The 15,636-nt window shown below is 42.1% G+C and overlaps 1 protein-coding gene across 2 annotated transcripts in view; it reads right to left on the bottom strand.

Annotated features, from left to right (window-relative positions):
• frem1a (Fras1 related extracellular matrix 1a) overlaps positions 1–15,636 on the bottom strand; it is a 42,652-nt gene that overhangs the window by 10,293 nt on the left and 16,723 nt on the right. Inside the window, exons 11-25 of one of the 2 annotated variants that reach the window (XM_038732424.1) lie at positions 14,514–14,710; positions 14,336–14,426; positions 14,064–14,231; positions 13,767–13,975; positions 12,693–12,786; positions 11,738–11,990; positions 10,787–10,990; positions 6,486–6,671; positions 6,109–6,305; positions 5,814–6,024; positions 4,540–4,684; positions 4,300–4,441; positions 3,294–3,489; positions 2,875–3,139; positions 1,378–1,795 (exon numbers count right to left, since the gene is read on the bottom strand). In XM_038732424.1, the coding sequence (XP_038588352.1) occupies positions 1,378–1,795; positions 2,875–3,139; positions 3,294–3,489; positions 4,300–4,441; positions 4,540–4,684; positions 5,814–6,024; positions 6,109–6,305; positions 6,486–6,671; positions 10,787–10,990; positions 11,738–11,990; positions 12,693–12,786; positions 13,767–13,975; positions 14,064–14,231; positions 14,336–14,426; positions 14,514–14,710 (2,976 nt within the window). Of the gene's footprint in view, positions 1–1,377; positions 1,796–2,874; positions 3,140–3,293; positions 3,490–4,299; positions 4,442–4,539; positions 4,685–5,813; positions 6,025–6,108; positions 6,306–6,485; positions 6,672–10,786; positions 10,991–11,737; positions 11,991–12,692; positions 12,787–13,766; positions 13,976–14,063; positions 14,232–14,335; positions 14,427–14,513; positions 14,711–15,636 lie in introns of those variants that run through there. The other variant, XM_038732425.1, reaches the window with a different exon arrangement.

The raw sequence follows: 15,636 nt of genomic DNA, 5'->3' as shown, positions 1-15,636 counted from the left end.
AAAGTCACTTAATTTGCTTACTTTTTCTCAAGTTTACTGTCGTAGTTTTTTTGGACTCCTTTTCAAAAAGAATTAGGTACTGTAATAATAGTGTGAAACAATTGCAGTATGATGTTTAACAAAGCCACAAGGAAAGTGAAGTCTTACTGGGCAAGTACATGTTATTTTATCTTCAATGATCTATAATTAGGGTTTTAACTACAGTTAGCATTTTAACATGTAATGGATGATGAGAATCCTGGTGTGAGACCTTACGTGACTGGTCTGTCTGAACATCTAGTGAGAAAGCTATTCAGCTTTTGTTCTGTTATCAATTACATTTTTGCATAAGGTAATACTGTGTTTGTCATTGAAGTTACAGTTCCCTGACAGTAGAAATAACATTATTTCTCTTACAAGTGAAAAGTTGAATTAAAGAGCAGCAGACCACAATCCACCCGGGCCAAACAACCGGACAGTCGCCACGGCGGGTACAGTTTTTTGCTCTGACAAGAGAAAAGACAGCCAGGACAGGAGCCAGGCTCGCCCAGCTTGGACTTAATTCAAAATGGGACTCATGTTGACCATACAATGGAATTCAGAGACTGCTGTGCCCACATTGTTACAGAGACCTGCCCCATCAAAATCCAACAACAAGCACGTGGCTGTCAGTGCAAGACTCCGGCAAGATGAGAGGAGGTGGACTCAAACGCAGTCAAGAAGGACTCTGTTTCCCAAATATCAGACTGTTTATTGTGAAGATGAAACTTTCATATCATCATCTGGTTTCTGCTGTTCACATTCACCCCAGATGCAAATTCAAAAAATGTGTAATGTTTGGGTTGCTTACGTGTATCTATATATGTATATAAATAACTGTACATATTGTTTTATTTTATTTTATATGTTATACCATATTTTAATATAGGCCTACACTTAATTATATGTTGTGTATGTGTAGCATGAAGGAACTACAAAGTTTGTTTAGTTATGCAGCCTTGTGCTGTATAATGACTAATAAACAACCTTGTACCTTGAATTAATAACCAACATAATGAACCCTTGCTCAAGTCAATACATTCAGAGGTTTTGCTGCTACAGCCTTAGTTGGTCTGGTATGCCAAGTAGTTTATGATGGCTAAAGCTAGAAAACTTTACATAGATACTGTAGTAAAGTTTATAATGGAAAAAAGGCAGCTAAAGAAACAAACCAGTCTTCCCCCTACCCCGCCCCATCACGCATGACCAACAAGGAATTACTGATTAAATTCATCTGTTTTTTATAATAAATAAATATATCTGAAATAATTGTTTACTACATGAGCATAGGATGCAGGGGAAATATTTGCAAACCCCCTGGGAGAGCCTTTAGATCCCTGAATACACCGTATCACCTACCTGAATAGTGAAGAACACAGGATCTGTCTGTAACCGCCCATCCAGCAGGAAACCCCGATTGGTGCTATCAGACGCAGAAAAGGCAAATCTGTCGATCTGCGATGCCCCCCCCCCATGTTTATATGTTACCTCCAACTCCTGTATGTCTCTCTGGGTGAAGTTTGAGCCAGTAGTTAGTGTGGTACCACGTAAAAGCAGCCTGCCATACTGTGGGGGCTGGAGGAGGACAAAGGTCAGGGTGCTGGGTGGAGTGTCCGGGTCAGACATGGCCAGGCTGTCAGGACCCAGGATCATGGAGGAGCCCTGTGGAACTGAGAGGCCTTCGTTGGAGGACAGAGACGGCAGGACGCGATCCACCATTTCGACTGCAATCTCAAAGCTTCCATTTCGGCTGGTCTTACCATTGCTCACAACAAACCTGCAAAACATACAAGTGTATACTTTCAGGGGCTGGTCGTGATTGGGCAACCACAACAAGGACGACAATCACAATGCTTAGTGTCTGGCAGAAAGAGAGATACAGCACACAGCCAAACAGAAGAAAAATTATAAAGATAAAGCAAGATTGTAGAAAAATAAGGGATTATATGCATTCAGTTGTGCAAACTGAAAAACTATGATGAGGTTCAAGATGCTGCACACCATTTTGTGCTATGGACGAGCTTCTGCGGGACCCCTGCAGTGCCCCAGATTCTGGTGAATAAACTGGTATCTTGAGAAAATCAAAATTAACAATATTAACAACATTAACAGCATTGCTTCAATTCTATTGTCTGTTGCACAAGGCACTCACCTACCAAACAGTGCATAAAAATTAATCGGTTCCACTGTTGCCTTCATTCTTACTGTATGTGAATCTGAAACGTCCAGGTTTGTAAAAATACAATGCAGAGCCAAGTAAATGTTATGGTGAGCTAACTAGTTGTCCTGCACTGCAAAAGTGAACATGCTACTGCTAGCTCAGCCAAGCTACCATTGTGTCAACATTTTGCTAGGAGTAACAGCGGAGGAAGGCATACTTGTCATGGCAATCCTGACTAACTACATTTTGACCGTAAATAATAATGTATATACATAATGTAATAATAAAAATAATGTAACTGCTGCTGTAAATGATGTACTATGAAGTAGGATCCAATTCTGAACCATAAATAAATTGCTATCATGATTAGTACTATTATTCATTTTTCTGTATTGCTATTGAGTTGGGCTTCTTTTCTCTAAAAAAGGAGTTTTTGTTTGCCACTGTTCCCAAGTGTTTGCTCATGGTGGGAATTGTTGTGTCTCTGTAAATAATATCACAAAGAGTCCGGTCTAGACCTGCTCTCTTTGAAAAGTGCAAAGAGATACTGTAACTTCTACTATGAACTGGCACTAAATAAATAAAACTGAATTGAAATAAATTGAATTAAATGTGACATCAGATCTGTGTTATGTGAGGAACTCTCAGTGTCAACATAGTATTTGAGCAAGTTGGACAATGGCTTCTAGACTCACTGAAAGGTTTCTGTGGGTGTGCTGGCGCGGTTGTCATGCACGTAAGCCACAATGTTGGCTGCTATGTCCATCTGGCTAAAGGTGGAGATTGCCAGTCCGGGATGCTTGATGTACTCCACGTGTCCGTGAGCAGGAGGGTTGGTGATGACAAACAGAAGCTCCTCGGGCTTGTCTGTGCCGTCCGTGGCTATCAGCACATCTGTGGTGAGAACCACACGATCCCCACGGCTGACGTTCACTGGCTTCACAAAGATGGCAATATTTCCTGAAAATCATGGTGGAGGAGACACTTAAAGGTCACATCTAAACTGGAACCATATCTGTATGAACTGACGATGTGGCCTGGCAGTCACCAGGACTTCACAAGTAGACAATCTGATCCTGTGTCGAAGGGAAGTGAAGTGAGTGAATTCCAGTACCCTTTTCTAGATCCTTGACAGAGATGTGAAAGTGTTGCGGGGGTGATTGATTCTTTCCATCCAACAAGTAGAAGACAAAGAAGTCCTGTGTTTTAGCACCGTGCAGGCCAGTGTGCACGTAGCGCAGAAGGTTCATGTCCACCATCTCCTGGGTGCAGTTTCTCCCAGCTGTCAGTGTCACCCAGTCCTGACCTTCCTGAGACACGATCAGCCACAGTTTCACATTACTATAAAGCAGCATATGCTAAAGGAATTTAATAAAGAGTGAAATTTCCCTTTACACAAACATGATGGAAACGTCCCCAGTAGACGATTGGCTAAAGCAGATGTTCACGATCAATCCGGTTCAGCATTTTGACAATCCATAATCAAAACAATCAATGCCAAAGATGTTGTGGAGTTTTTTTTTAAATCCAAAGCATCAGTTAATTATCAAACAATTCTTGCTTTTAACTGCATCACCATTTAGCAAAGAGCTAACTCTGGCAAACAGTATAAACCTTTGACTACTCCGTCCTCTAAGCTGCAATGTGGATGTTTTTCTGTGGGCAGTGACAGGAGGGGAATTTAAAAAATGGTTGTTTGACAATTTGATAGACATTTAACTATTCATCTGGGTCCTTTCCAACAGATTATTGGAGTTACTGAATTTAAACTCAATGGCAGTGGTGTAGCAAGCTTTATTTTTGGAATTATTATAGATGAGTAAGTGTGTATTATTCCTACTGACTAGTACCCTCTTGTAGAGCCTGACATCGCCAGACTAATTTGCAAATGACCGACTGCCAGAATTGCTGTGAATCATTAAAGATGACTTGTCATTTGGATTTAGAACTGCTGTAAGCCTTTACCATTCTGTATGTTGTGTCTGACAGGCACCAGTGGTCTCTTGGGTACTAATGGATGATTCAGTATGTCCTCATCACCTGACACAGCTAAACTGACAGGGGACACAATATCAAAATATTTGGTGTATCTCTTGAAGATATCATGGCTCGGCACCAACCTTAAGCTGAAGAAGCCCTCGGGTAGGAACACTCTCAAACATGTACATGACCTCTGAAGAAGGAGTATCACTGTCCTGTGCAAAGAGGGTAACACTGGATATGAGTCTGGCTTCTCCTGGCTCCACCTGCAGTCCATTGTTCCTGGAGGACAGGAGATTGAGCTACGGTTCAGTTACTTTTCTAGCAGTGATGTGATGACTCTCTTTAGACAAGAACTGTAATAAAGATGTTAGGCTAACCTGACCACACAAGGCTCCTCGTCATTGACTGGCAGCACTTTAACCATCACCTGTCTGTGGACTCGGTGCTTGCCATCAGTCAACTGGATGGTAAAACTATCCTCCATATTCTCTGAGTCATCGTGCATGTACATCAGATCCATACCTGAAAACCAAGGATGATATCGATTTTTTTGACTTATGGAAAGACGTAACAGTGAGTTTAAATTATTCTTCAAAGGCCTGCATGCTCAGTGTTACTTCCTGCCTTTACAGAGTCATGGATATACAATTATTGATGTGATAAATATGAATCATTCAAATAAAAGGCATGTGCCAGTATTTCCTTGCTGGTGACATCACAATCTGGGAACTTGTAGAAATTGGGATTCATCACCACGAATCACAACTAAACTGTTTCCCTTGATTTAAAGAATAGGCTACTTCTCAAATATTGTAATCAGGGTCTTGTTTTTCTGGTTCTGGCAGAAGTTCATGTAATATGTGGTGTCTGAACTGTCAAGATGAAATAATGCTGAGGTTTTGTTTAACAGTCTACTGTTATGTTTACATGTAGTAAAACAGTAGACTGTGTGAGGGGTTTTGGGTTTTGTTTTTTCGTGTGGTTGTGTTCTTTTCTTGCTCCTTTATTGTCTCATCTGTGTGTTCCTTCTCTTCATTCGTTCTGTTTCCTGGTTTGCTTTGTAGTTTTCCTCCTTGCGTTGCGTCTAGCACTACTTTTATCTCCTGTCTTTGCCTGGATTGTTTGCACCTGTCTCGTTCTCCTGATCATGAACACCTGGGCCCAAAACCTTTACATTATTTATTATTAATGTGTTATTCATCTAGTACTGTATACAGAATAACTTTACTTAAATGGCTGATCTCTGGCTATCATGGAGCACTGCTGGAAAACCCAGTACATGTGCTGTGTTGAGTCTAGCAGAGGTGCTGTGCCTCCAGATCGGCAAGTAAAGTTAGTAAGTAAATATTTATCAGAACTGATCATACCTGTATAACTGATGGTCAGACTAACAAGAATGAACAAATGCGACCCAGGTTATTTAAATATGGAATTTTTCTATCATGTCTGAGGGCTGAAGACAGTGGTAGTTTCCAGTGTGAAACTCTAAGGCCATCTTTACAATTGGCCATGAATGCAGCATTAGAACTGAGGTGACATACTCTGAACCAGACCCCAGCTTCACTGAGAACCTATAGCAGATTAACTAATTGTCCATTTACATCCTATGAATGAAATGACATGTAAAAAGTGCCACTGACATGTAAAGTACCATTTGTAAGATCTGTCATTGTAAAGTCGACCACTGGGGATTGGGGATTGGCCTCCCTTCTCTTGTGGACTGGCTTTTCGCCGCTGTGGTTGATGATGCTGCCATGCTTCGGGGCTTTGACCACACTGAAGAGCAGGATGTTCTTGGGGACATCCAGATCCATCGCATGTAAAACGGATGAATTCAGCTGCTTCATTTCTCCTTCCCGTACCTCATCACAGAAAGCCATCGGGTGAATATTGGACAATATCTTGTGAAGAAAATCTGATGTGAATGTCTGACCATAAAAACTTACTGTGATGTTGCGAGCCACAAACTCCGGGACCTCATCGTTTGTGGGGTTAATAATAATGTAGAAGGGGACGTGGGCAGAGCTGTGTTTGCCGTCTGACACGCAGATCATGAACTGGTCAGCTGTGGGCTCCATTCTCTGGTGTCTGGACTGTACGTAGTTCACATGGCCCTCCACGATGTCTTTGTATGAAAAGGAAGCTGGGGAAAGAAATGTTTGGGGAAATGTTTTATAGATTCGGGAAATAAGACCACCCTCAATCTTCTTCCCCTCACCCCCTTGTCCATTACCCCTCGACCCCCTTCATCACTCGACCCTCTCCCCAAATCCTCTTTCCACTCTCCGGACCCTTAATCCATCCCTTTCATAATAATGCTTACCTATGCTTATGCCCATGTTGCTTTTCTCAAAGCCAGGACTGGGAAGGACATTTTCAATGTAGCCAAACTGGGGTGCAGACATCAGACTGACCACCAGTTTGTCCTGGACGGTGTCCATGTCAGAGGCCTTCAAATGAGATGTCGTTATCGAGGCAGTCCCACCTTCATCCACCACAAAGATGTCTCCTACAAACAAAGAGGTCAAATCATGCTAAAACACCAGGCTTTAAAAGTCCTATATTAATAAAATGTAAAAAAAAATGTTATTATTAACACCTTTAAATTATTTTCTATTTATGCATTTGAAATTGTCGTTGTGTATGTGAAATGTGCTTCACTTGCCTTGGTCGTGTTTAAATTATATTTTGTGTGTGCTGTGGCCTTTTGGTGTTTGTTTTTAAATATGATCGGTGACGTTTGATATGAACTATTTCATACAGTATTTAGCTGTAGCCTTAAAAGTGACACTCAGAAGTACAGGTAACAGGAAGACTGATCTACCATCCAGAATATTGAATTTTAAAGGGGGCCTATCACGCTTTCATATGCTGTCATATCTATAATGTTAGAATGTCATATGTTCATGTTAAACGTAGCCAAGGGTTTAAATAATAAGATAACAGTATTTAAAAGATATCCTTATGAGCCAAAACCTCAGATTTCCCGCTGTTCTGAAAACTGTGGTGTTGAAAACAGTTTTTTCTACACACTGTATGATGTCATACAGAGACCGTTTTCCATGTATGGTAATTTGCTCCAGACACAGTCTTGGTCTACAGACCGGTCTTAAGACCACTTTTTGATGATCTTGGTCTCGTCTCGGACTACTTGGTTTTGTCTCAGTCTGGGACTCAGGATTTTATTTCAAGACCAGTCAAGACCTTAACTTTGGGAATATCAATAAATTGCTTTTGCATTGTCTCATTTATTTCTTAGCATCCTAACTAAAACTTTTTGCTTCAAATGCAACCTAATTAAAAATGTGTTGTTACTGTTAACAACTGTCCCCCCTCCCCGCAATGGTAAGCATGGAAAAGCAGTGTTGAATAAAGTTGCTTACGTTAATTTCAGCTCTTAGTGTTTGTATGTGGGTGTTTCAATGGAAAATGTGGATCTTTCAGATCAATTTGAGAAGTACCTATGATCTCGTTCCACATTTTATTGTGTTTCGTGTAATGTGGGGCACTGGTCTTGGTCTTGGTCTCAGCCCATAAAAGTCTTGGTCTTGTCTCACTCTTGATAAACTCAGGTCTTGGTCTTGACATGATCTCGGTTTGGGCAGTCTTGACTATAACACTAACCTGAACAAGCTCAAGAGCCCACAGATCAACATGTTACACAGCCTAATTTAAGTCCAATACTCACACTCCTCCTTTAAGCTTTGGTTTGGTCTCCCCCAGCACCAGAAAAACAAATTTGGCTATTTAGCTGCTAAGTGGCCCACTCTCTCCACAACCTAACCAACTTTAGTTTGTGGATAGGAGAAGCCAGCTGTTTCTCAGGGGATTTGTAAGTAAAATGTAAGTAAATATTGCTTTTGAATAAAATGTAACAAAAAAAATAGCACACTTAATTCATACACTGCTGTAGTGTGAATAAACATGGGTGCTTATGTATCTTTTATTAAATGAGACAATTATTATGAGACAGAATTAACCTTGCCTCAAGTTCCACATGGCCACTGTGTCATGAAACAGGCTCTGTTAGCACCAAGGCTTAACCTCCCCCAAACATTCAGTCTTCACATGACCTTTGGGTCACAAAATAGGCTCTGACATGACTCAAATGTCGCATTAATGGAAAGTTAAGTGACCAATTTATGACAGCCAGGCCTCAAACTAACCTAATACTTCTACATTCCAGGAGATGGCCAGGAAGTTCACTGCACCCAGTACTGTGAACTCAGGAGACAAAGAGCAAAGGGACTGACTGCAATGCAAAATTGAATGTACAGAATTGGATATATGATGTTTAATTAAAAAGGTCACACACATCTGGAGCAACAAGGGGTTAAGTGTCTTGTTCAGTGACACATGTCTCGCAGTGAAAATTGAACCCTGATGTCCTGGGCTGGTGTGGTTAGACGTGGTGTGCGGTTGTGAGGCCGGTAGGACGTACTGCCAAATTCTCTGCAATGCCTTTGGAGACGGCTTATGGTAGATAAGGTAAATAAACATTCAATTCACAGGCAACAGCTCTGCTGGACATTCCTGCAGTCAGCATGCCAATTGCACGCTCCCTCAAAACTTGTGACATCTGTGGCATTGTGCTGTGTGATGGGACTGCACATTCTCAAGTGGCCTTTTATTGTGGCCAGCCTAAGGCACACTTGTGCAATATCCATGCTTCTAATCAGCATCTTGATATGCCATATCTGTGGGGTGGAGGGATTATCTCGGCAAAGGAGAAGTGCTCACTGACACAGATTTTGACAGATTTGTGAACAATATTTGAGAGAAATGGGCCTTTTGTGTACATAGAGAAAGTCTTAGATCTTTGAGTTCAGCTCATGATGAATGGAGGCAAAAAGTTTTGTGTTTATAATGTTGTTCAGTGTAAATAATATGATTCATGTTTTCAATTACACCTGTGTTTTTCCTGTAATGACATGTCAATATTTCTGCGTTGCAAATGTATATTAGAATAATGGAGGAGTACAGTGGTTCCCGAGCACCCTTGGCCGAAGATCAATGATCGATTTTGTAATTGTTTCATCTGATTTGAGGCTGCATGTTTCGGACACCTGGGTGAAGAGAGGGGCAGAGGTGTCAACTGGTGGTGAGTTGGGTTAGGGAGTGGGGGAAGACTCTGGACAGACCCGGTAAGCCCAAACGGGTAGTGTGGGTGAACTGGGAACGTCTGCAGGAGTCCCCTGTCCGTGAGATTTTCAATGCAAACCTCCGGCGGAGCTTTTTTGGCATCCCTGTGGAGGTTGGGGACATTGAACATGAGTGGGCAATGTTCAAATTTTCTATTGCTGAAGCCGCAGCTGAAGCTGTGGTCTCAAGGTCTTAGGTGCCTCAAGGGACAGTAACCCTCGAACACCGTGGTGAACACCGGTGGTCAGGGAAGCCGTCTGACTGAAGAAGGAGGCGTTCCGGGATTTGTTGTCTCTGAGGACTCCGGAGGCAGTTGCAAGGTACCGACATGCCCGAAGGGCTGCAGCCTCTGCTGTGGCAGATGCAAAGCAGCGGGTGTGGGAGAAGTTCGGAGAAGACATGGAGAAGGACTTTCGGTCGGCACCAAAGTGTTTCTGGAGAACTGTCCGCCACCTCAGGAGGTGTGTACAGTAAGGATGGGAACCTGTTGACCTTAACTGGGGAGGTAATTGGGCGGTGGAAGGAACACTTTGAGGAACTCCTAAATCCGACTGACATGCCCTCTCTAGTAGAGGCAGAGCTGGAGGTTGATTTCTTGTCAATTTCCCTGGTGGAAGTCACTGAGGTAGTCAAACAATTCCACAGTGGCAAAGCCCCAGGGGTTGATGAGAAATGCTAGAAGCTTTGGGTGTGGAGGGGCTGTATTGGATGACACATCTCTTTAACATTGTGTGGAAGTTGGGTACAGTGCCGAAGGAGTGGCAGACTGGGGTGGTGGTTCCCCTGTTCAAAAAGGGGGACCAGAGAGTGTGTGCCAATTACAGGGGTATCACACTTCTCAGCCTCCCCGGTAAAGTCTACTCCAGGGTGCTGGAACGGAGGGTTCGGCCGATCATCCTGGTCATGGAACAACGGAGCAGCTCTTTACTCTCATAAGGATCTTGGAGTGGGCCTGCGAGTATGCCCATCCAGTCTACATGTGTTTTGTAGATCTGGAGAAGGCGTATTACCAGGTCCCCTGGGAGATACTGTGGGAGCCACTTTGCGAGTATGGGGTGAGGGGGGCCTTTCTCAGGGCTATCCAATCCCTGTACATCCAAAGCGAGAGCTGTGTCCGAGTACTTGGCAGTAAGTCGGACTCTTTCCAGGTGAGGATTGGCCTTCGCCAGGGCTGCGCTTTGTCACCAATCCTGTTTGTGATATTCATGGAGAAGATTGGGGTCCCCTGCTGGAGCTGCTGCCCCCGCGACCCGACCCCGGAAAAGCGGATGAAGATGGATGGATGGATGGATGGATAGATGGATGGATGGAGGAGTACAGTGCAAAGTAGCAGGTGCAACAGTAGAGTGAGGGAAGTATCCATCATGCACACTCCCACAGACGTACAGTCCGGAGAGTTCTTACCAAGCAAAATAAGTGACAACACTTGTATAGGATGACCACCTGTCTGTAGCGGCTTTAACTGAGTTAGAAATGGCTCACCTGTTGTCAGTGAAGGTGGTTGGCTGTCAACTGGAAACACTGTGATGTGAAGGTCGTACACAGGCAGACTGTCCCGTAGCTGAGCAGCGCCTCTGGTCCGGATGGGATTTCCGTCACTGCAGCACAGAGCAGAGTTTTCTGTTTCTCCGTCAGAAATGACAAAGGTGATGGTGTCATGGCGAGGAGTGAGTCCAATCTCCAGTCCTAAAACCACAATCATATTAGGTAATTTTAGAGACAATCCCTGCTGTACTGAAGTTAATCTCTCTAAGATATTTACTGTATGTTACACGTCCAGGTGCTTTATAAAAATGTAATGTGCAGCCAAAAATGATGAGAATGAGATCATTCACAGTAGTGCAAAGAATGGAGCAACTGTAAGCTCCAATTCAGCATAAAGGAAAAAAAATATTTCTGCAATTTAATGTTTTCCTATTTACTTTATACCAGGAACGAATCATAAATATAAACATAAACATAACCCTATAAAGACAGATGAACAATGCTGTGCAGTTAGAATAGTGAGTAAACTTGGGTTTCCCCTCCACAACAGTTCAAACAATATGTCTTCTTGAATGTGGATACAGATGATACAAAGCTCACATCATTTAAATGATAATGACAGTTAGTTAAGGTATCATAACCCCACCTTTAAAGGGTCTTGTGTAAGATTGTGGGACACGAAACCGAAACAGTGAATAAATTCAACAAAATAATTTAAAAAAGAACAAACATATGATATTAGAAAGGAGCCAGAGTTTTAACTTCTATCTTAAGATCTCTACTTACTTAATTCTTAATGCAACTACTTCCCTCAGTTTTCATGTGAAGTGCAATACAAGGAAAGCCTCTGAGAAAAGATTGTCTGAAAGAGTGCACCTTATACCCATTTGACCTGTGTAACAGCAGGCTTTAAACACCTCAGCCTTAAGCCCACTCTCTGCTGCCTACCTGTGTGTTTGTAGCTGATGGTCCCTGCAATGATGTCTGCCTGGATGAAGCGATCAACGATGACACCGTTTCGGAGCACCACACCATGGTACGGCTGCCGGGCAATCAGGAAAGCCAGGCTGCTGTTGTCACTGTCTACATCAGTGGCGTAGATATACTCAGCTGTGATGACTATTTCCTGTCCCTCTGCACAGCTGAGAACCGGTTTCAATCCAGTAACCAACACTGGGACCTCATCATTGACGGGCATCACCTGGAGATGACATGTAAGCACGGGCGTCACTTTGTGTTGAAAAGCGGTGGGTACATTTAAGGGCTCATATTAGGGGTGTAACGAAACACTTAGTCCACGAGACGTGAGAATGCACAATATTGGGGTCATGAGAACAAGACAAAAAGATACTCCAATGCTATTTAGAAGAAATCTTCATTGATGAAATATCCTATTTGATTTGGGGTCTGGGGGATTCTGAGCATTAAACTCTTACTTTCCTGCATTCTGGAGACATTTTCTGCTCCAATTTATGGTGGAAATGTCTTTATTTATATGAAGGCAAACAAAATTCATGTGGCCGGTGACAATTAATATAAAGATATTATTGAATCTAATGCAGTAATCAGCAGCTTGTTTTTTTAACCTAAGTCACCTTTTTTGGACAAGGCAGATCTGTTTCTTCTATATATACATTGCATTTCATGTTTTCCTATTGTGCAATTAAACCTTTTTCATAGAATTTCTATTTGTTATTTAACACTTCTTGTTGCAAGCTAAATTAGTCATTTCAAAAGGTAGTGGGGACATGTCCCCAGCGTCCCCTGTGTAAATGACACCTATGCATGCAAGTCACTTTGATAAAACAGTTAAGGTTCATTTTTCTGAGAAAGAAGAACCAAAGGCATAAAGATTGTCCGTCTTTAAATACGCCCCCATTCATTCTCAAATGAGGGCAATTACCTTCACTTGCAGGACAAAGCTGACTGAATTGGTTCCATCTGTTGCAGCGAATTCAATCTTGTCCTCTACAGTTTCAGAGCTGTCGTGATTGTACCTGATTGAGAAATGACAAATGAAATTAAGGTTTGCTGAGTGACCAAAAATAAACATTTAAAATGAAAATAGTCAGAGAATTAAAATAAAGGAAACTTTTCTAAACAGCTTTGGTATCTACTTACTCAGCAACCTCACACCACCTATCCTGCAAATCATTTCGAACAGCTGATGACAATTGGCAAGTATCATGATTCGGATCATGTTTTCCTATTCAATTACACAGTGTTTGTTGGAACATAGGCATAAACATGAGTCCGGGGGAGAGAAACAAACCCCAGATGTTGCTCTGCACCCGCTGGATGTCTGTGGGCAAGTTGATTGGACACATTAGCCGTAATAACTTGATGGAATATTAAGTGTGTTTGTTCTTCCCTCTAGTGGTCAATAATTACTTTGAGCCAAGTCCAATCCAACTGTCTCCAGATTAGGGCTGAACAATTAATTGAACTCTTACCAAAATTGCATTATGGCTTACTGCAATTTTCAAACGGCAGGAGGTGCAATATTTGTTAAAGGCAAAAAAGTGTGTAAAAATGCCATGTCCTGGCCTACCCATTATATTCTGCAAAATTAAGAAAACATCTTTGTTTGGTACAGATCCTTGCAAAAATTACACATTTAAATATGTTTTGAGCAAAAATGAAATGAAAATCAGAATAATAATGTAAAAATGATCTTTCCCTCCAAAATTGCAAATCATATCCAACTGCAAAATCAGTCAAAGTAATCGCAATAAGATATTTTTTTCAATATCATTTAGCCCTACCACTGTATGTACTGTATTTACACTCCAATGCAGCCCAATGGACCTTTGTAAAGCCAGTTTTTGTTGACAGAGTCAGAGAGAACTATATTCAACTGTATTGCATTGTAAAGGTATTTCCATGTATATAATTTTTCCTCATCCATATTTATCAAGAATGATTTAAGTGTAAATCCTACATGAAAGACAGAAACAAATGAAGCAGGATGTCTGACCTAACTTTAAAGCTTTTCAGGTCTTGAACAGTGAAAGCGTGGCCTGCTTTCAGCGGAAGCCCGCCTAGTTGCAGAGCCCCATGCTGCGGTTCCCTCTGAAGCTCCACCAGCAGGGCTTCTTCCATAGAGTCTACGTCCGACAGCTGCAAGTGTTCAGGCCCGAGCCAGCTCTCCCCTCCCTCATCCACAGTCAGAGGGGAGGTAATAACCTGAAACACAGCACATCCACACCTTTTCTATTTATCCACACATCCACAGGCAAGAATAAGATTAAAATGAAATGATTTTCTTTTTCACCTGTGGTGGCTGGTTGTTCACTGGCACCACAGTGACGTTAAAGCAGATCCCAGTGACTGTTTTACCTAAGTGGTTGGTTACAGAGAGAACAAACTGGATATGCTGGGGGTAAGGGCCGATGTCCATGATTGGAGGCATGTAGGCTACTTTCATGAAATTCACTGCATGCTGGGAACAAGCCAAAAAGAAGAAATTAGATCCATTTTGTATAAGTTAGTCTCATTGCATGTACATTTAAAGCATTTCTGAATAAAAAAAACTAAAAGAATTACCTGTGTGAAGAGCCTCAGCACTGGTGCACTGGAGTCTTTGGTGAATTTGGGTATGCTGTCGACTAAGAACAGCCGCCCTGCGTCTGGACTGCTGCTCGTGGTGACAACAGCACAGATTCAGATTGTTTTTCCACTGCTTGTTTCCTAGCGTGTTTTCTGAACTTGAGGGCAAACTCACCTGTGAGGACCTGTGTAGAAAGGTGGAGTAGTAACCGTATACGTAAGTTCACTGTCTGGGGACTCCTGGTCTACAAAGTGAAGCTGTTGCCGTGTTATATGGACCACTTCTGTTTCTTTGATCACAAGACATCGGCTGGTACCAGGAAACTCTTTGGGTGGTTGGTCAGGAACAGGCTCTATGTGCACCATCACCACCTGCACCACAAGAACACCATAATAGATCAATCAAGTACAACTCTGTGATGGAATTTCATTGCAGTATTATTGAATCCTATACTATAGATAGATTTTTAAATTCCAACAGTTTTTTAGCCATGTGAGTAACGAGCATCCGTGACGGCAAAGACAGCTGGTCAGTCGATCTGTCACCACTTATTCATAATTAAATATCAGCAACAAATGATAAATGGAAGGTCATGAAATTTGTCACGTTCATGGTCCCCAGAAGATCAATCCCAATGACTTTGGTTATCCCTAGAGTTTGAGTTTGAGTTTTAGTAAACCTGTGAAACTGATGACATTCTTTGGCCTTGTGTTTAGTGCTAATTTGCAGATGTTAGCATGCAAACACACTAAATTAAGATAGTGAGAATGGTAAACATTAACTCTAGTGAACAACATGTTTGTAGGTGGTGGGGTGGTGATGGTACATAGATAAGATGTTTGCCTTTGGTGTGGGACACCTGGGTTTGATTCCCACTGTGAGACATCTACTATTGTGTCCCTGAGCAAGACACTTAACCCCTAGTTGCTCCAGAGGCGTGCGACCTCTGACATGTATAGCAGTTGTAAGTTGCTTTGGATAAAAGCGTCAGATAAATGAGTAAATGTAATTACCATTGTGAGCATCTTAGCACACTGATGTTAGCATTGAGCTCAAAGCATGACTGTGGTCTAACAGCTCACTGTGCTGCTAGTTTGGCTGCAGACTCTTAAGCTTAATTTATACTTCTGTGTTAAAGTTATTATGTATCTCTCGAGCCATGTAAATGGTCTGACTTTCTAGTCTGCCATTCATGCACTGACGGCAGAGGCTACCATGCAAGGTGCCATCTGCACATCAGAAACAACATTTACCAGTCTGGTACTAATCAGGATCGTGCTTGAAGTGTCCCTCACCA

Source organism: Micropterus salmoides, unplaced genomic scaffold, assembly GCF_014851395.1.
Source record: "Micropterus salmoides isolate LMB-PRFRI ecotype aquatic unplaced genomic scaffold, ASM1485139v1 Ms_hic_scaffold_2, whole genome shotgun sequence".
Lineage (NCBI taxonomy): Eukaryota > Metazoa > Chordata > Actinopteri > Centrarchiformes > Centrarchidae > Micropterus > Micropterus salmoides.
Note: the sequence above shows the minus strand (reverse complement) of the source record. Positions and strands in the feature narration are given on the sequence as shown.